The 20,778-nt window shown below is 33.0% G+C and overlaps 1 protein-coding gene across 9 annotated transcripts in view; it reads right to left on the bottom strand.

The window, feature by feature from the left end:
• PAN3 (Poly(A) specific ribonuclease subunit PAN3) overlaps nucleotides 1-20,778 on the bottom strand; it is a 129,048-nt gene that overhangs the window by 15,820 nt on the left and 92,450 nt on the right. For 6 of the 9 annotated variants that reach the window (XM_075307369.1, XM_075307366.1, XM_075307367.1 and 3 more), the window contains exons 3-12: nucleotides 15,325-15,401; nucleotides 10,899-10,991; nucleotides 7,221-7,446; nucleotides 6,626-6,903; nucleotides 6,055-6,544; nucleotides 2,140-2,256; nucleotides 1,917-2,037; nucleotides 1,706-1,831; nucleotides 1,514-1,643; nucleotides 1,308-1,444 (exon numbers count right to left, since the gene is read on the bottom strand). In XM_075307369.1, the coding sequence (XP_075163484.1) occupies nucleotides 1,308-1,444; nucleotides 1,514-1,643; nucleotides 1,706-1,831; nucleotides 1,917-2,037; nucleotides 2,140-2,256; nucleotides 6,055-6,544; nucleotides 6,626-6,903; nucleotides 7,221-7,446; nucleotides 10,899-10,991; nucleotides 15,325-15,401 (1,795 nt within the window). The remainder of the gene's footprint in view (nucleotides 1-1,307; nucleotides 1,445-1,513; nucleotides 1,644-1,705; nucleotides 1,832-1,916; nucleotides 2,038-2,139; nucleotides 2,257-6,054; nucleotides 6,545-6,625; nucleotides 6,904-7,220; nucleotides 7,447-10,898; nucleotides 10,992-15,324; nucleotides 15,402-20,778) is intronic. The other 3 variants (XM_075307372.1, XM_075307374.1, XM_075307373.1) reach the window with 1 other exon arrangement.

Genomic DNA, 20,778 nt, shown 5'->3' with positions numbered 1-20,778 from the left:
AGAGAGAAGTTCACCAATGTGGTATCACAATGGACTGAATAGTCTAAGTGAGCCTGATACATCGGGCTGCCACCTAACCTAACCTATCCCCTTTCAGTAATGTTGGTGACATATCTGAGTGTTTCAAAGCTTTTCTAAGTGGTTTTGCCGCAATGTGGATGAAAGAACACGTACACTGATGAGCTTGCCGGCAGCACTTGGGTTCGGGCAGAGAAACCTTTTAGACTATATATAAGGCAATTGGTCGGTCAATGGCAAACTATGCAAGGCCACTGTGGACACATCAAACAAGCGACACGCAGTGGAATACATACAGACCTGTCATAATACTGTCCTTAGAACTGCGACAGGATGTCTCCGCAGTACACCCCTGGATCACCTTTATGTTGATACTAAGATCATCCCTAGGCGTAGACACAATTACATGTTGCCAAGGCAGTACACCTGGGTAGTTATCGCAGTAACCATCCAAATCACCATCTTGTGGATAGACCACTACCTAGGAATATAAGGGTTTATCTTCACCTTCTAGACCACTATACCCAGCATTACAAAAGATATCCTCTAGACCAGGCAGCATTCCTGACAGGTCTTCACTGGTACAGGGATTCATGAGGTCGGGGTTAATCCTGTTCTCAGAGCTTGTCCTCCCCACCCAGGAAATAGACTTCCCGCGATAAGGTAGTTTTGGCCCAACCAAGATCAGGTAAGTGCAGCCGGCTCAATTTCTATCTATCAGTAATTGATAGCAGCGTAGCTGATGTGTGTTTCATCAGCAAACAAGGGCCACATGGCACGCTTCACCTTTACGCTTACCCAGCTAAACCTATCCGACTTACCACCATATCAATCTAGACATTCCCCATCCTAGTCGAAGAGTTTCTTGATCTGGATTCAAACTTATGTACCAAAGCATAACACAAAAAAAAAAAATGGATGAAATCACAAAGAACTGTTACAAAAAGAGAAGATTACCACTGTGGTAACACAATGGACTGAATGGCCTAAGTGAGCCTGAAAGAAAGGCTGTCACTATACCTAGACACATATCTTTGATATCATGCTATATTTCCCCATATTCTTTTAGGTAACTTCTGAATAAACTGCGATACAATCCCTCCCATTTGTATTTTATGGAGTGTATGGAATAGTGCTCAAAATTGTCTAAAATCATTTCTATTATTTCTATACGAGTTTTACGCATGATTGGCAACTGAATTAGGCAGAGCGGATAAGAGGTGTGCGATAGGCGTGCCACGAAATTGTCGTAATCATAAAAAATTATTCCATAAACAAAAAATACTTACACAATAAAATTGCGCAAATCGGAGGAATAGTGACGTGAGACCATCTCAATGCTTGATTGAACATTATCGCGTTGTACTGATTGCAAGCATCTGCAAGCCAATGCCAATACAAGTCGACCCAAAGCGGTTAGATCCTCCTACAAATAAACGTCAATGAGAATACCATCATTAGGAAACACAATTTTTGTTTTGTATCAACCACATACCTGTTGATGCATACTAACAACAGCCAAAGGATTTGACACATTTGGATCAAACTGTGCGATATCACTTGTGCCACTAAAACTAAAACGTATACGTTTGCCGGTAACAATAATCTTTGTGGGATCCAAACTTCTGTAATAAAACAAACCATTAACGAAAAGCTATTTAAGAAAACAAATCAATAAATTACCAACCTGCAGGCTAAGCCAGCTTGATGGATTGCACGTAGACCAGCCGTTAATTGCATAATTATTGCCCAAATTGTCGCTTCTGGTAATAGAGGACCATTGCCCGTTGTACGTTGTAAATTGCTCTTATGACTACAATTAACCCAAAAAAGGTAAAGGGGGCAAAAAATGATATCAATCGATACAAAATTGCTTGTAAAGCCATTTTTCAAAATACCTGAAGGGGCGTGCTTCGCCCTGGAATGGATCATTATAACCGTTAGTTTCTGGCGGTGGTGTGAAATATTTCGCTAATAGCGTATGTGAGTTTGGATGATAGTCGTAAACTAATACTAATGCTATAAAAAAATTAATGGAACAAAAAACAAAAACGTTATATATGCATGTGCATGTCTTTAAGGACGATTAGAATAATACTTGGAGTACTGTGGAATACATACAATTATCACCAAATGCTTTTGTTGTGAAGACTTCACGTAATTGTACCACATTTGAATGTTGCAACTTCTTCCACATCTCTACAACGGTCATACATTTTGTTGATTGTAATCGGAAACCTATGAAAGAAAAAGAAGGCAAATATTAGATATCGCAAATGTATAGACTTAAAATAAAAGGAATATCTATGTCCTCCACCCTGAAGTCATTCTTCATTATAAAATCATCTTTAACATAGTTAATGCGCTGGGGATCAAATAACCTGTGCGACTACAATGGATGTCTACAAAGTGGTTTGACTAGACTCGTATTATGCGGTCCTTGATTTCAAAGCTGCTATCAAATCCGTATAATTGTAATCGCTTGCTCATCATAATTTTGCCAAAACTATGATAACGTGCCACGTTTCTTGGTTGCTACTAAACATTCTGCTAGGGTATCTGAACAAATTCTTTTCAAGTCCGTCTGGTATGTTGATCAAGAAGCTCTCTTTACTAATGCTGGTGTGGATATATTTATACATACGGAGAATGATCAAGATCTCCATACGAAGTAACGAGAGCAGCTTTCTTACTGGTCTGTATGACGTTCCGCTGGGTGTATCTTGCCTATTGTGTCAGTGTTGCCAGGTGATTTTTGATTCTTACCTCCAAATCTTAAGAAAAAAAAACCCTAAATTGGTCTAAGCTTTATTCAAAAATCCCCAAAAATTTTCAGAATATAAAAAGTACAAAAATTGGTCCCAAAATTTCGAGAAAAAAAAACACAAATATATATTCTGAAAGAAAAGTTCTTTCCTGAGAAACGAAATTTTAGACAAACTAAGTTTTCTTTTGATGCTAATTTTTTTTTCGTTTGAAGTAAATAAAAAATAAAATTTGATATTTAAGAAAATACTTTAAAACAAAAGAGATTTTCGTTTGTTTAAAATTTCATCCCTGAGGAAATTATTTTTTCTGTGGATGTAATAATACAATATGTATATTTTTAATTTAAAAAGCGGGCTTACTCTTAAAAAGCTTTCAGCTTCTAATCAAAAGTCAAATATTAAAAATGCCCTACGTAGTTCACAACTGATAGGTCTACAGCCATATATAGACGGGACCCTGATTTCATGACTGGTGCAATGAGGACAACGGCCACGGCGGCACTAGAGGTACTGGTGGGAGTCACCCCGCCGGATCTGCATATCAGAAGAACAGCGGAGAGCCTAGACCTGCTCGGAAATGCGGTAAGCAGACACATGGAACTTGTTGCTTCAGTTGGGCGAGATATTAGGACGGACTTTATGGCGACTCAGCATGCATATGAGGGACAGCTGATGTCGATTATACCAAGTATAGAGGAGTGGAGAGAAGGACGCATCCATATTGGAGACCTGAACATATATACGGACGGCTCGAAAATGGATGCAGCATCTTTCAGGCAGAGGTGTTCGCCATTGCGAAGGCTGCAGAACTACTGTTGATGAGGCCGATATTCAGGAGCAATATCAGCTTCTTCATCGACAGCCAGGCAGCAATAAAGGCCTTAGGAAACCCGAACATAACGTCGAAGGTAGTCAGTCGCTGTCGTAGAGAGCTTAAAGTTCTCACAGAACAGCATAATATCACTCTTTGCTGGGTACCTGTTGGCTAAAGAAGGCGTATGTGGGACGAACGACTTCGTTACAGATGTCTTCCCCCGCTATCCTTATATACTTACAGGATCAATAAAAGATATGAGGATTTATGGAAGGAACGCTGGCCTTCATCTGAGACCTGCGAGCAATCCAAGTTGATTTCGGACGACAAGAGCCGTAAGAACTCTGATTTCCTGATGGCGCAGAGATGATCTGAGAGCACTGATAGGCAACATAACAGGACACAACACCCTTGGAAAACACATGGTAAGGATTGGCTTAATGACTGATGATATTTGCAGATGGTGTCTGGACCCAGAGGCAACAGAAGACTCCTACCATTTTCTGTGCCAGTGTCCAGCATTATCCTTTAGAAGAAACAAGATACCGGACTCTTTTTTTCTTTCAGGATATAACGGACGTACGGAACTGCAACATGAAGGATATACTTGACTTCATAAAGGCCCCGGGATGGGAAACCTAGGAAAACTTTCTCTGGAACTCGCCTGCAAACTCAAATGATTGAGGAGGACGAAGAAGAACAACAATGAGGATTCACAATGGATCAACATGGTCTAAGTGGGAGACCAGCCCTTCAGTTACGGGCTGGTCTCATCCTCCATAACCTAACCTAACCTAACCTAGAAAGGGTACGTGCGAAAATTGTAAATGGTTAGCGAAAGATATATCCTTAATGCCGTCAGGAATGGTAAGAAGATAGGTGGAACAATGCCAACGGCGTCACTCTCTTCAACGGTTTTACTACTTCCCGAACATATGACCTTTGATTCAAAAGCATTTGATAAGTCAAGTATAGAGTCTGGTAAGGAATGTAATTGCTGATAAATCCACGTATTCAAAAAAAAAAAAAACAAAAAAAATCTGTCAGAGCCTACTGCCTGGGAAGACATGGTTCCGCAGATGACATCAGGAACATCGAATCAGGTAATTTTTCCCATGCCATTTCAGGCTTGGACTTTTCACAATGAACTTTTCAGTCCATTAAATGTTCCTAGAATCCCCCGGTTACGTCCACGCAGCAGCGAATCTATCTGTTGGGGGCATAATATTGCCATGTAGGAGGATCGCAAACATTGACCGCCCACTGCCCAATGTTGCATCGATAGAGTACCCTGGTATAGTTTGACTTTATTTCCGTAATGGTGTTAACCCTGCAAAGTCATCCTTATTTTTTATACCCCAACGTCATCCTTCGTCATTTTGACTACGGCTTATTTCAAGACGCTATATTTTACATCGTAAGTAAAAATGAGAACCAAAATTGAGTTTATTTTCTTATTCAATTTGTTTTTAATTAGTATAAAACAAAAAATCATAAAATGGTTGAATTAGTATAACTTAAATTTATGATTTCCCAAACGACTAAAATGCATTTTAAATCGAAAATGAAATCACACGTCGTCATTTGGACGAAGGATGACTGTACACGCTTAAATCAAAGGGTGGTGTATTTAGCTTCGATAACCCGAAAAGAACCATGATCCGGGATTTCCCTTACCCCGCGTCGAACTGGACCACACATATAATATGAAACCATTTGTGCTTCCGTGTAATTAAATTAATTCTCCAATGCCCAAGTCGGTCTTCGTTAAAACCGAAAGCTGTTAGTAAAACACACCTAAAGACAGCAAAAACGGATAAAATAAAAACAAAACTTACGGTACGGTCACATTGGGCAAATATTTGACATAAATCAAAAAAGATTTCGTCGCCATAGTCAAACCAGCGAACACTTTTAGCTTATATTGGATATATAACATAACGATGGGAGTACTTTCCAATGACAGTACCCAGATATTTCGGAAAAAAATTGTCCAGTGAGATTTTGCAACAATACTGGATTTTACCATATTGATTTCACTTGTTTCGTTTTCTTTCTTTTGTGTCATAAATCTTAATTTTTTATCTTCTGGTATTAGAGGGTTAATAGCAACAAACTAATCGGATTATATCGTTTCTAGAAGCCGTAACTTTGAACTGAAATTAGGAATCAGTTGCATATTCAGATAAACAAGTACCGACCATAACAGATGTCGCACCTTTTTTTCGACATATGTATGCCCAAGTAACCCATTGTCCCCCTTCGTCTATACAACACAATTTCATTCCGATATGTCTGACACTTTGTATTTGGTGTAATTTTATACCTATAAACTGATATACCGAAAGACATTTCATGACAGACCATTTGCTTTCATTTCTTGCTTTATACTTGGCCCACCTTTTATACCAAATCATATATCGTGGAAATTGCAGATTTTGAAACGTGACTTACCATGTAATCTCCTCAAACAGTATTTGATACCGGTTGTACTATTCGTTGCCTTATAGGTGGACGAGGGCAGAGTTAACTTGGCATGTAATGGTTGTACGGGTAACGCTTCCAATGGATACAATGAATGATAATTATCAATTTCCATTGGCAGGGCATGTTGTGCTGCTTCGCTGGCATCCATTAATAAATTCGAGATCATATTGCGCGACAAAAGTTCGCTACGCATTTCATCCGGCACAAAGAATGCCGATTCCAGTTGTGTTTTCGGTTGCATTGTTATTACATTTGACGCAGGACCCGGATACACATGACCCGTATACAAAAGTGAAGGTTGGACGGGCGTCAAAGATGCACCAGCCGTTTGGCCAGAGTGATGTGATGAGACCGCATCGACTACACCGCTGGCACCAATGCCAACAATGGCATTGGAATTCTGGGCGGTTGTGTGATTGGCAGTTGGATAAAAATAGACAGTGCCACCAACATTTTCCTAAAGGTAGGGAAAAAGCATTAAAAGAAATTTATCATTTATATGAAACGTGGTGATAGTAGGATATGATATTATACTAACTTGATGTACACTACCGGGCAATGTGGTGGGTATGGGCGATGCATGCGGTGTTATGCGTGGCGGAGATTTCTCACCTACACTTGAGGGAGACTCATTGCGCCGCAAACTACTGCGTCCACCTTTAAGCGGTGTTGTTGTCATGCCTACGTATCCCTGATTAGCGTTAGGCGGTCCAATTTGTGTACCACCACCGTTTACTAGACTGTGCTGTGATTGCTGCGTTTGCTGTTGCAGGTGTGAGGGGTGTTGTGATTGCTGATGATGCTTTTGTTGTAATGCTGGAAAATAGAATTTAATCATGTGTTTTATTATTTATAATAAATTGAACATTTTAAATCTTAATAATAAAAAAGATATTCGATTTCATCCCGTGCAGTAAGCACATTTGCCGCTCGAGTCAAAAATAATCTACCAACATTTTTAAAAAGATCAAATTTTGATGGTTGAAATGGTAAATATTTTATCTTCCAAAGGAATTTTTTATTATTTTTCTTTTCATTAACTTAAACTTAACTTATGTAATTTATCTCTGTTCAAATATAAAAAGGATAGCATAAAGAATCGAATTTCTTTTTTATATACATTTCACACTTACATTGTTTTTGTTGTGCCACGGCAGCGGCTGTTGCTTTTTGCAGACCCAACATAGACGGTGTACCATTTACCGATTTACTGTTTGTACTTGTGGATGTTAAACCATTCACTGCATTACCGACACCATTAAGACCATTACTGAGCATAGGCGTATTATGATACGGCGAATAAAAATTTGGCGATGAACTGATGCGTGTTGGAATGAATTCAGGTGATTGCTGTGCTACCTGTACATATAGGGATGAAAATATACAAGTTTTCTTTTATTAATTAATCATAGTATTACATAGATATTTGATTGAAATAAATCCAAAATTGATGACATCACAATTTACAAAAATAAACCCAACAAAAACACACAAAAAACACACTCTAACTAAGATTAATCTACAATGTAATAGTACACAATGTAAATATCCGGGACAATTGAGACGTTGTCATATTGTGTTTATTTTAAAGATATTTTAGAAGAAAATTTAAGCTAAAATATTTCATAAAATATTACATAAAAATATCAACAAATTTTATTAAATTTTCAATAAAAATATTTGATTCAATTTATTTTTTAATTACAACAAAAAAGCAACCACAAAAATTAATTGTATCAATAAATGCCGTTGGTATTTGATACTATCATTTCTGTGATTCAGGGACTTTCAATTAAAAATTAATTAATTAATTTTTTCTGTGAAAAAACCCTTAGTGTTCGGTCGACACTGAGATAAAACTCATGACCCTTCGTAAACATAGCACCGCTATGAGAACAAGTTAGAAAACTTGCATTTAACATCAATTTTGTACATAAGGGCATGAGTATGAAGAACCACGGTTGCCTCTCGAAATACAAAATTTTATTTTTATAGAAAATTTTGTCAAAATTTTATTTTTTATAGAAAATTTGGTCACAATTTTATTTCTATAGAAAATTTTGTCAAAATTTTAATTTTATAGAAAATTTTGTTAAAATTTTATTTCTATAGAAAATGATGTCAACATTTTATCAAAATTTTGTTTCTTTAGAAAATTTTATTTCTGTAGAAAATTTTGTCAAAATTTTATTTCTGTAGAAAATTTTGTCAAAATTTTATTTCTATAGAAAATTTTGTCAAAATTTTATTTCTGTAGAAAATTTTGTCACAATTTTATTTCTATAGAAAATTTTGTCAAAATTTTATTTCTATAGAAGATTTTGTAAAAATTTTATTTCTATAGAAAATTTTGTCAAAATTTTATTTCTATAGAAAATTTTGTATAAATTTTATTTTTATAGAAAATTTTATCAAAATTTTATTTCTATACAAAATTTTGTCAAAATTTTATTTTTATAGAAAATTTTGTCAAAATTTCATTTTTATAGAAAATTTGATCAAAATTTTATTTCTATAGAAAATTTTGTCAAAAGTTTATTTCTATAGAAAATTTTGTCAAAAGTTTATTTCTACAGAAAATTTTGCCAAAAGTTAATTTCTATAGAAAATTTTGTCAAAATTTTATTTTTATAGAAAGTTTTATCAAAATCTTATTTCTATACAAAATTTTGTCAAAATTTTATTTTTATAGAAAATTTTATCAAAATTTTATTTTTATAGAAAATTTTATCAAAATTGATTTCTATAGAAAATTTTATCAAAATTGATTTCTATAGAAAATTTTGTCAAAATTTTATTTTTATAGAAAATTGTATGAAAATCTTATTTCTATAGAAAATTTTGTCAAAAGTTTATTTCTATAGAAAAGTTTATCAAATTTTGATTTTTTGGAAAATTTTGTCAAAATTTTATTTTTATAGAAAATTTTTTCAAAATTTTATTTTTATAGAAAATTTTGTCAAAACTTAATTTCTAAATAAAATTTTGTCAAAAGTTTATTTCTATAGAAAATTTTGTCAAAATTTTATTTTTATAGAAAGTTTTATCAAAATTTTATTTCTATACAAAATTTTGTCAACATTTTATTTTTTTTTTTGGAAAATTTTGTCAAAATTTTATTTTTATAGAAAATGTTGCCAACATTTTATTTCTTTAGAAAATTTTATCAAAATTTCAGTTCTTTAAAAATTTTGTCAAAATTTTATTTCTTTAGAAAATTTTGTTAAAATTTTATTTATATAGAAAATTTTGTCAAAATTTTATTTTTATAGAAAATTTTATCAAAATTTTATTACTGTACAAAATTTTGTCAAAATTTTATATCTATAGAAAATTTTCTCAAAGTTTTGTTTCTTTAGAAAATTTTATTTCTGTAGAAAATTTTGTCAAAATTTTATTTCTATAGAAAATTTTATCAAAATCTTATTTCTATACAAAATTTTGTCAACATTTTATTTTTATAGAAAATTTTGTCAAAATTTTATTTCTGTAGAAAATTTTGTCAAAATTGATTTCTATAGAAAATTTTGTCAAAATTTTATTTCTATAGAAGATTTTGTCAAAATTTTATTTCTATAGAAAATTTTGTCAAAATTTTATTTTTATAGAAAATGGACGTCAATTGCCTGTTTCGGTATCAGGCTAACATGTAATATAATGAAAATGTTGTCAACATTTTATTTCTTTATAAAATTTTATCAAAATTTTATTTCTTTAGAAAATTTTGTCAAAATTTTATTTCTGTAGAAAAGTTTGGCAAAATTTGATTTTTTTGGAAAGTTTTGTCAAAATTGTTTTTTTTTTGGAAAATTTTGTCAAAATTTTATTTTTATAGAAAATTTTGTCAACATTTTATTTTTATAGAAAATTGTATCAAAATTTTATTACTATAAAAAATTTTGTCAAAAGTTTATTTCTATAGAAAATTTTGTCAAAAGTTTATTTTTACAGAAAATTTTGTCAAAATTTTATTTTTATAGAAAAATTTATCAAAATTGTATTTCTATACCAAATTTTGTCAACATTTTATTTTTATAGAAAATTTTGTCAACATTTTATTTTTATAGAAAATTTGATCAAAATTTTATTTCTATAGAAAATTTTGTCAAAAGTTTATTTCTATAGAAAATTTTGTCAAAAGTTTATTTCTATAGAAAATTTTGCCAAAAGTTTATTTCTATAGAAAATGTTGCCAAAATTTTATTTTTATAGAAAGTTTTATCAAAATTTTATTTCTATACAAAATTTTGTGAAAATTTTATTTTTATAGAAAATTTTTATAGAAAATTTTATCAAAACTTTATTTTTATAGAAAATTTTATCAAAAATTTATTTCTATAGAAAATTTTGTCAACATTTTAATTTTATAGAAAATTTTATCAAAATTTTATTTCTATAGAAAATTTTGTCAAAAGTTTATTTCTATAGAAAAAGTTTGTCAAAATTTGATTCTTTTTTGGAAAATTTTGTCAAAATTTTATTTTAATAGAAAATTTTGTCAAAATTTTATTTTTACGTAGAATGTGTAACATTCAAGTCAAGAGAAAATAGAATGTTTGAGATAAACATGTTACATGGTTCCCGTGAAGTAACTTTATGCTATTGAAACATGTTTGGGGTCATCATATTCCTATAAATTATAATAGAATGAATTTTTTTTTAACAATTTTACAATTAGGAAACATGGAATTTCAAAACGATTTTAGTAAACATGAACTAATTTATTTTCAAACTAATTATATTTAACTAAATCCCAAATTGATTAAAAATTCTCTAGACATTTCTATATTTTCTCATGTTTTTATTTTTACCTGAGATTTTTTAATCGATAACGGTGAATCCAGGTTAAGTAATGAAAATCCCGCATTGATACCATATGTTGGCGTAGCAACATTTTGTCGATTCTTTAGATATCGATTTATTTTTTTTTTTGTTTTTATAAAAATAATGTGAAATATAAGAAACAAAATATTAAAGCAAGAAAAAAAACAAACAACAATATAAATTAATAATTAGAAAATTATTATCTATCTATCGATTTTCTTTTAGTATAAATAATATAAATATAATATTTTTAAATGTTATATAAGTTTGCGCTTGCTTGATTTGATAATATGTTAAAGCCTGATCAGTTTGATATAATTGAGATATTGCTCATACAAACCAAACAAACATATATCGTAACAGTGGCTAAAAGCAAAAGTAAATATCACAATTTTGTTTAATTAAACATTTAGTTGAAGTGAAAACTAATTCCATTAAAGCTTTAATTGATGCAATTAATTTTTTAAATTAAAACAAAAAGTTTTGTTTACATAATTAATTTTTTATGGACTCAATTAAAGAATTAATTGTAAGTTGTTACAAAACCTATAAAGTTTTAATTGGTTCATACATTTTATTGTAATGTTCCGTCACATTTCTTTATGTTAACCCTCTAATGCCCAAGCCCGCGTTTAGGCTGGCTTCATTTAATAAGGAAGCTTTTACTAAAACACACCTTAAGACAACAAAAATGGGCAAAATAAAAAAGAAAACTTATTTGAAACTATTCAAGAGGCTTTGCAGCATATGCTGAAATTTACCGTTTTCTTGCTTAGTTCTCTTGCTTTTGTGTCGTTAATTTAATCAGCTGGCAAAAAATTTGGGGCATTAGAGGGTTAAAATTTCTATCGATTTCCGAAAAAAATTATCTAAGTTATTAATTGAAAACTTCATTTGTTATAGCCTCCACCATAGGATGGGGGGTATATTAACTTTGTCATTCCGTTTGTCACACATCGAAATATTGCTCTAACACCCCATAAAGTATATATATTCTGGGTCGTGGTGAAATTCTGAGTCGATCTACACAGAAAAATATATCACCAAAATATTTCCAAGTAAAAAGTTGATTGAAGTTGATTTTTTTTTTTAAATTAATAATTTAATTGATACAATTAACTTTTTAATCAAGATAGAAACCTTAAGTTAATTAAGTCAATGATTGAATATTTTTAAATTTTTAATTAAAAAATTAATTGATTCAATTAACAACTCGAAAGATTAAGTCAGTAAAAAAAGTGCTGGATTTTTTTTTTAATTTTTAAATAGAAAATTATTTCAAAATAGATTTTTTTAATCAAACTAAAAACACAAAGTCGATTGGAAAGTAATGGAAAATAGTTACCATTTTAATTCAAAAATTAATTGAGTTTTGCAATCAACATCAATTAAATTTTTAATTGAATCAATCAAAAAATTAGTTGAAATTTTTCAAATTAAATCAATTAATTTTTTAATCAAATATTTTTTAATTTTCAATTAAAACTGTGCTTGATACTATCATTTTCGTGATTGAAGACATTTATATTAAAAAATTAAATTTTTTGTGGGTAAGCATGTCCGTCCGTCTGTTGAAATCACCCTAACTTCCGAACAAAACAAGCTATCGACTTAAAACTTGGCAGTATTTGTTATTGATGTAGGTTGGTATTGCAAATGGGCCATATCGGTCCACTTTTACGTATAGCGGACCCCTAGATTAGGCTTGCGGAGCCTCTAAGAGAAGCAAATTTCATCCGATCCGGCTGAAATTTGGTATATGGTGTTAGTATATGGCCTCTAACAACCTTGCAAAAATAGGTCCACATCGGTCCATAATTATATATAGCCCCCATATGAACCGTTCCCCAGATTTGGCTTGCGGAGCCTCCGATCCGGCTGAAATTTTGTACATGTTGTTAGTATATGGTCGCTAAAAACCTCGCAAAAATTGGTCCATATCGGTTCATAATTATATAAAGCGCCCATATAAACCGATTCCCAGATTTGACCTCCGGAGCCTCTTGGAAGAGCAAAATTCATCCGATTCGGTGGAAATTTGATACGTGGTGTTAGTATACGGTCTCTAACATCCATGCCAAAATTGGTCCATGTCGGTCCATAATTATATATACCCCCCATATAAACCGATCCCCAGATTTGTTTTTGGAGCCTCTTGGAGGAGCAAATTTTATCCTATTCAGTCGAAATTTGGTACATTGTGCTAGTATATGGCCGATAACAACCATGCCTAACCAGGTCCATATCGGTCTATAAAGGGTGATACGGTCAAAATTTGGTCAAGGGAAAACGCGTGTAAATCGGTGAAATCGTTTATTTAAAAAATCAAATTGAATTTCTTTTTCAAGTTCAATTAGTATAAAATTCAGGAAAAATATTCAGTTAGGCTTTCGCTTGTCCAAATCCGAATTGCCGGGCCTCACGCTTGACACCTGCCATCAGATTTTGTACAGCCACCTTGTCCACCTTCTTCGCTGCAGAAAGCCAGTTTGCTTTGAACTGCTGCTCGTCCTTAGCAGTTTTTTTGGTCTTCTTTGGGTTCTGCTTGACAATAGCCCAGTATTTCTCAATTGGGCGGAGCTCTGGCGTGTTGGGAGGGTTCTTGTCCTTGGGAACCACCTGCGCGTTGTTGGCGGTGTACCACTCCATGGCCTTTTTATCGTAATGGCAAGATGTCAAATCCGGCCAAAACAGTACGGAACAACCGTGTTTCTTCAGGAAAGGCAGAAGACGTTTATTCAAACACTCTTTCACGTAAATTTCTTGGTTGGCAGTCCCGGAAGCTATGAAAATGCTGCTTTTCAAGCCACAGGTACAGATGGCTTGCCAAACCAGATATTTGTTTGAGAACTTTGACAGTTTTATGTGCTTGAAAAGATCTGCTACCTTTCCCCTTCCTTTTGCCGTATAAAACTCCTGTCCCGGAAGCTGCTTGTAGTCGGCTTTGACGTAGGTTTCGTCGTCCATTACCACGCAGTCAAACTTCGTCAGCATCGTCGTGTACAGCCGTCGTGTTTTGTTTATCATCGCGATTTGGAGTCACTACCTTCTTGTAAGTCGATAGTCCGGCTCGGTTTTTGGCTCGATGTACGGTTGTAGACGATACACCCAGCTTATTTGCGGCATCTCGGAGAGAGAGGTTAGGGTTTCGCTTGAAACTACCGGCAACTCTCTTTGTCGTCTCAGCGGCTTCCGGTTTTCGATTTCGCCCCGATCCAGACTTCCTGGCTGTCGACAAACGTTCCCCAAACAGTTTTTTGGTCTTCTTTAGGTTCTGCTTGACAATTTGTAACGGTTGATTTGGCAACTTTTAGCGATTTTGCCAGCTTTGCGTGCGAGTAGCTCGGATTTTCGCGATGCGCGAGCAAAATTTTGAAACGCTGCTCTTCTTGCTTGGACGGCATTTTGACAACTGAAGAGTGAATTCCAAAATCAAAATAGGAGCAACATTCTACACACACACACCTTCAAAATGAGGGGTGTTCAGGTTTTTTAAATGCAAAATTGAAAGAAATACGTCAAGTTTATATTGACCAAATTTTGACCGTATCACCCTTTAGTTATATATAGCCCTCAGATAAATCGATCCCCAATCACACAAAAATTAGTCCATATCAAGTTCATAATTGTATAGAAGTACCTTGCCATCGGTAAGTATTACCACAACCCAAGTCTTTCGTAGAAGTTTCTACGCAATGCATGGTGGAGGGTACATAAGAATCGGCCTGGCCGCACTTATGGCCGTATATAATTGTTTTCAACTAAATTCTTGATAGATATTGTTTGTATTGTGATTGAAGAATAATTGGATGTATTGATTTCGTTCATGTTTAATTATTTAATGCCTTATAAATAGCTTACCCTTTTATTTAATTTCTTTTTCAAAGATGATATAAGAAATACATTTATAGGAGTTAAGAGTAAAAGTAGAGGTATCTACACACACAAAAAAATTATCTGATTCAATCACGAAATTAATTGATCCAATTAATTTTTTAATTGAAATGTCTTCAATCACAGAAATGATTGTATCAATTAAAAAATTAATTGAAATTCAATTAAAAGATTAATTTATCCAGTTAAAAAATTAATTGATACTATTAATTTTTGTGACTGATTTTTGTTTTAATTAAAAAATTGTTGAATCAATTAAATTTTTAATTGAATATTTTTTAATACTCATTTAAGACTTTAATTGGAAATTTTTTTCTGTATAATTAGGTATTATCACAAAAATTAATTTTTTTTTATATATGAACCAATGTAACTGAGTGAATTATGAGTTTTTTTTTGCTTTTGTCCACTGTAACTGTGTTTTGTATTAGATTATTGCAGTCCCTCAATGAAGTTTTCTTCTTTGGTTTATAAATTTCCTACAAGTCTATACTAAATATCTTCTAGATTTCAACTTACCATATATGTTGCAAGTTTACTTTCAGAAGGTATGACATTTGATGGCGAATAAAAAATTGGATCCATAGCAGCCGTGTCTGAAAAAAAGTAGAAAATTTATTAATAAAAATAAAAAAGATACATATAATACAAGTATCTCATAATATACATATACAGAAAGAAGACTTTTTTTTCTTTTGAAAGACGTCATCTATTTCAAATTTGAAGAATTTTTGAGACATTTTGAGCATAGCCCATCAAATTTTTTTCATGTAAGGATACCCGTTTCAAAGTCGTATCATCTAACTCTAAGCATAAAACGCCTTCAATGAGAAGTTTAGCACCTTTTGATCTTTATGTCATCTATGGTACGCAAAATTCGCATTCGTATTTTAAGGGCATGAAATCTTTGTGCTTACGTGAATAATTTCTTCAGTGATGGCTATACTTTGTGTCGTTATTTACAAACAGAAACGTAAAATACCGTTACAGATAAAAACGCTAGAGAAGGTGTCTATATTGGGTTTCCTCAGATTTTGTTTTTCCCAAAAAAACTTGAACTTACTTCAAGAGAATAAATGCAATAATTCGTAGTAGTACAATATATAATATAATACAAAAATGCGCCCATGATAGAATATTAAATTTGTTTATTTACTTTTTGCAAAACAAAAAATCATACCATTAAAATGGAAAGTTCTCTCTTTTTAAAATTGATTCTCATTTTTCTCATTTCGAATAAAGAGAGCATATATAATCCAAAAGAGGTCAATGGCACAGGGGGAGGAGGATGAAAAAAGGCGATTAGATTCTCTCACTTGATAACCTTGAAATATTCAAAAGTAAGAACATTACTTTTTAATACATTTATTCTTTATATGTTTGTTTAGCTTTTCTGTTTTTTTTTTGTTTTGCAAAACTCGCTGCCAAAAAACACATTGTACAATTAGATTGCAGTAGCACTTTTTATATAGATGAAGGAATCAATGAAAAAAAAAGTAAAATGAGATGTGATAATAAAGATTATGGAAAAACATACATAGGGCTGGCTTGCTTTTATTAGTCGAAAACATTTTGTCAATAGATGTCGTTGGCGTCGTATATCTTCGATGTTACCAATCACATTGGGTCATACCATATGGTGTTGAAAAAGTGACATTGCATTCATGACAGTTGAAATAAACGAAAAAAAAAAATAATGAAAAATTCAGAATAGTTTTTTTTGGTTTTTTCTTTATAAACCACCAATGAAATTTGTAAAGTTTATGGAAACGATGCTGTACATTAATAGAAAAAATTACGTTTCATAGTCGTGAACGGACGGTGACAAAATGAAACGGAAACGTTCACAAAAAATCAAAACGGAATGTTCACAATTTCGTCCACGGGCGTTCACTTCCTACAGATTGACACCGCCTGTTCTCCGTTCGACACCACTTGTGTGTTGACTCACTTTCATGAACGAATCGTTTTGAAATCAGCACGCCGTGCATGATTTTTTCTATGAGTTCGCTTGGGAAATTTCAATGTGAAATATGTACTTGGATGATAATGGTTGCTTCCTACTCGTATCGACTGTAAGGTCTACACAAATTCCAAATATTATCGGGAAAATGTCCTAAAGACAGACAAATTTTTCGCAGACAATGAACATTTTAACAGAAATCAGCGCCATCGCAATCAGCACGCGTCAACCAAGAATGGCTTAAAAAAGAGATACCTCACTTCATTTCTACCGCTCAATGGCCTGCAATATCTCCTAATCTCAATCCGTTGGACTTTTGCACCTGGGGCATTCTGGAGAGTAAGTACATAGAAAAAAATTTCCGTAGTTAAACTAACGCTAAATTTAACTTATTTTTATTGGAAAAAAATTATTTGCAAATTTTTTTCGAAATTTTCTACAGTTTAATGAAATCTTACTTTTTTTAAGTATGTCTCAAAAATTGTATGAACTAAACGTGGGTATGAAGTTCAATGACCCTACACATAAGTTCAATATGAACTAAAGCAAACGAAGATTTTCGTAGGATTCCCAAAAGTAGTAGGAATGAACTAATGTATGGTTAAAACCAGTAAGGAAAGTCTAAAGTCGGGCGGGGCCGACTATATTATACCCTGCACCACTTTGTAGATCTAAATTTTCGATACCATATCACATCCGTCAAATGTGTTGGGGACTATATATAAAGGTTTGTCCCAAATACATACATTTAAATATCACTCGATCTGGAAGAATTTGATAGACTTTACAAAATCTATAGACTCAATATTTAAGTCGGCTAATGCACTAGGGTGGAACACAATGTTAGTAAAAAATATGGGAAACATTTAAATCTGAAGCAATTTTAAGGAAACTTCGCAAAAGTTTATTTATGATTTATCGCCCGATATATATGTATTAGAAGTTTAGGAAAATTAGAGTCATTTTTACAACTTTTCGACTAAGCAGTGGCGATTTTACAAGGAAAATGTTGGTATTTTGACCATTTTTTTCGAAATCAGAAAAAAATATATATATGGGAGCTATATCTAAATCTGAACCGATTTCAACCAAATTTGGCACGCATAGCAACAATGCTAATTCTATTCTCTGTGCAAAATTTCAACTAAATCGGAGTTAAAAATTGGCCTCTGTGGTCATATGAGTGTAAATCGGGCGAAAGCTATATATGGGAGATATATCTAAATCTGAACCGATTTCAACCAAATTTGGCACGCATAGCTACAATGCTAATTTTACTCCCTGTGCAAAATTTCAACTAAATCGGAGCAAAAAATTGGCCTCTGTGGTCATATGAGTGTAAATCGGGCGAAAGCTATATATGGGAGATATATCCAAATCTGAACCGATTTCAACCAAATTTGGCACGCATAGTAGCAATGCTAATTCTACTCCCTGTGAAAAATTTCAACTAAATCGGAGTTAAAAATTGGCCTCTGTGGTCATATGAGTGTAAATCGGGCGAAAGCTATATATGGGAGATATATCCAAATCTGAACCGATTTCAACCAAATTTGGCACCCATAGTTACAATGCTAATTCTACTCCCTGTGCAAAATTTCAACTAAATGGGAGTTAAAAATTGGCCTCTGTGGGCAAATGAGTCTAAATCGGACGAAAGCTGTATATGGGAGCTATATCTAAATCTGAACCGATTTGGCTGATATTTTGCAAGTTTTTCGAGACCCATAAAATATTCGGATGTACTTAATTTGAGGAAGTTGGGTTGATATACACGCCAATTATGACCAGATCGGTGAAAAATATATATGGCATCTATATCTAAATCTGAACCGATTTTTTCCAAAATCAATAGGGATCGTCTTTGAGCCGAAACAGGACCCTATACCAAATTTTAGGACAATCGGACTAAAACTGCGAGCTGTACTTTGCACACAAAAATACATCAACAGACAGACAGACAGACGGACAGACAGACAGACAGACAGACAGACAGACAGACAGACAGACAGACAGACAGACGGACATCGCTAAATCGACTCAGAATTTAATTCTACGCCGATCCGTATACTAAAAGGTTGGTCTATGATTACTCCTTCTTGGCGTTACATACAAATGCACAAACTTATTATACCCTGTACCACAGTATGGTGAAGGGTATAATGATGATGATTTGGCGCCAATGATTTTCATCTTTATTTTAGTTAATTTTTTCTTCTATGAGAGGATGTAATTTCGTGAACAGCAGTTAAAAAGTACAACAGGGCATTAAATTTTCCTGGTTTAACCAACGCGGTGTGTAAATCTCAAAATGTGGAGTAAAATTTAGTTAAATTTTCGTGCGAGGTAGTTCATTCTTCCTATAAAACAGTTCACTTTTTTTCGGTGTACAAAAGTGTCGATAATCTCAAGACGGTGGTTGACTACAAATGGGCCAAAATACAGCAGAGCCACATTCTTGCAGCGTGTGTTGGCTTTGTCGGCTGTTAGAAAGCCATAATTTGGGCCAAAGGTAGCCAATCTAATCCAAATCTAAACTGATTCCAAAAGTTGGTGATTTTTCGATTTTTTTTTTATTTTGAACAAAAATTTAAAAAAAAAATATATAGCACTTTACTTTGTAGCAGTACATTTCAGTCGCCCTATATAAGTTGCTTGGACGAACAATTGATTCTACATATTATTGTCAACAATGGAGGAGATTGGATGAAACATTCGAAAAGAGCTCAAAAGAAAGGGCTACGTCTGCAATCACATCAATACTAGATCACACACATCGTTGTACAAAAGGTGGTAGTATGTGGCTGAGAAGTTTTAATGCATCCAACACCGGACTTCCATTTGTTTCGGTCAATACTTAACTCCCTTGGCTTCAAGAGATGCCAGTGAAAATAACTTTACGCAGTTTTTATCTGAGAAATCATAAAAAATATAGTTTAGTTAATAATTTCTAAAATTAACCTGCATTTTCTTTCCTGATGGGTACATTCTTTTTGAGTGTATTTACATTCGGTGAGAGTATACAATTCAGAGTGTATGTAACAAATACATCGAAAATCAATTCCCTACAACAAAATTAGATTTGTTTGTTGTCAAACCCCCCAAACCATCATCGCACAAGAAGAGAGACTACGTGACGCTTTAACATCTCCCAATATTAGATAATAATGATTGCTCGCAAACCGCCAACAAAAACACTTGCAATAGAAACGAAAATAAACAATATAAACAATGACAAAAATGCAATAAAGATCACGATCACGTTCATGACAAACAAAATAAAAAAACTGTAAAATATTCACTTCATTGTAGTAAATAAAAACACGAGTAAGTAAATCGAGTTACGTCATAAACGATGTGGTGACTCGGAAGAAATCTCCGTTAACTGTAGCAGAATCGGCAATTTATCAAACAGCTGTACACCCACCCCCCCTTCTTTCCTTTTACAAACATGTAACAGCAAATATTACACAGAATGATAAAAAACGACTATAGACATATTAATACTATTTTTTACTGAAATAATAGAAACAATTTTTGTTTGCAATAGCCATGGATAAGACACAGTGTGGGACAATTAAAAACATTTGGCAGAAATAGTGTAACAAAAAATATACATAACAAGGAAAGTCTAAAGTCGGGCGGGGCCGACTAAATTATACCCTGCACCACTTTGTAGATCTAAATTTCCCATACCATATCACATCCTTCAAATGTGTTAGGGGCTATATATAAAGGTTTGTCCCAAATACATACATTTAAATATCACTCGATCTGGACAGAATTTGATAGACTTCTACAAAATCTATAGACTCAAAATTGAAGTCGGCACTAGGGAGGAACATAATGTTAGTAACAAAAAATATGGGAAACATTTAAATTTGAAGCAATTTTAAGGAAACTTCGTTTATATATGGTTTTCGCTCAATATATATGAATTAGAAGTTTAGGAAAATTAGAGTCATTATACCCACCACCATAGAAAGGTGACGGGGGTATAATAAGTTTGT

This window comes from Haematobia irritans, chromosome 4 (assembly GCF_050003625.1).
Source record: "Haematobia irritans isolate KBUSLIRL chromosome 4, ASM5000362v1, whole genome shotgun sequence".
Taxonomy (NCBI): Eukaryota; Metazoa; Arthropoda; class Insecta; order Diptera; family Muscidae; genus Haematobia; species Haematobia irritans.
Note: the sequence above shows the minus strand (reverse complement) of the source record. Positions and strands in the feature narration are given on the sequence as shown.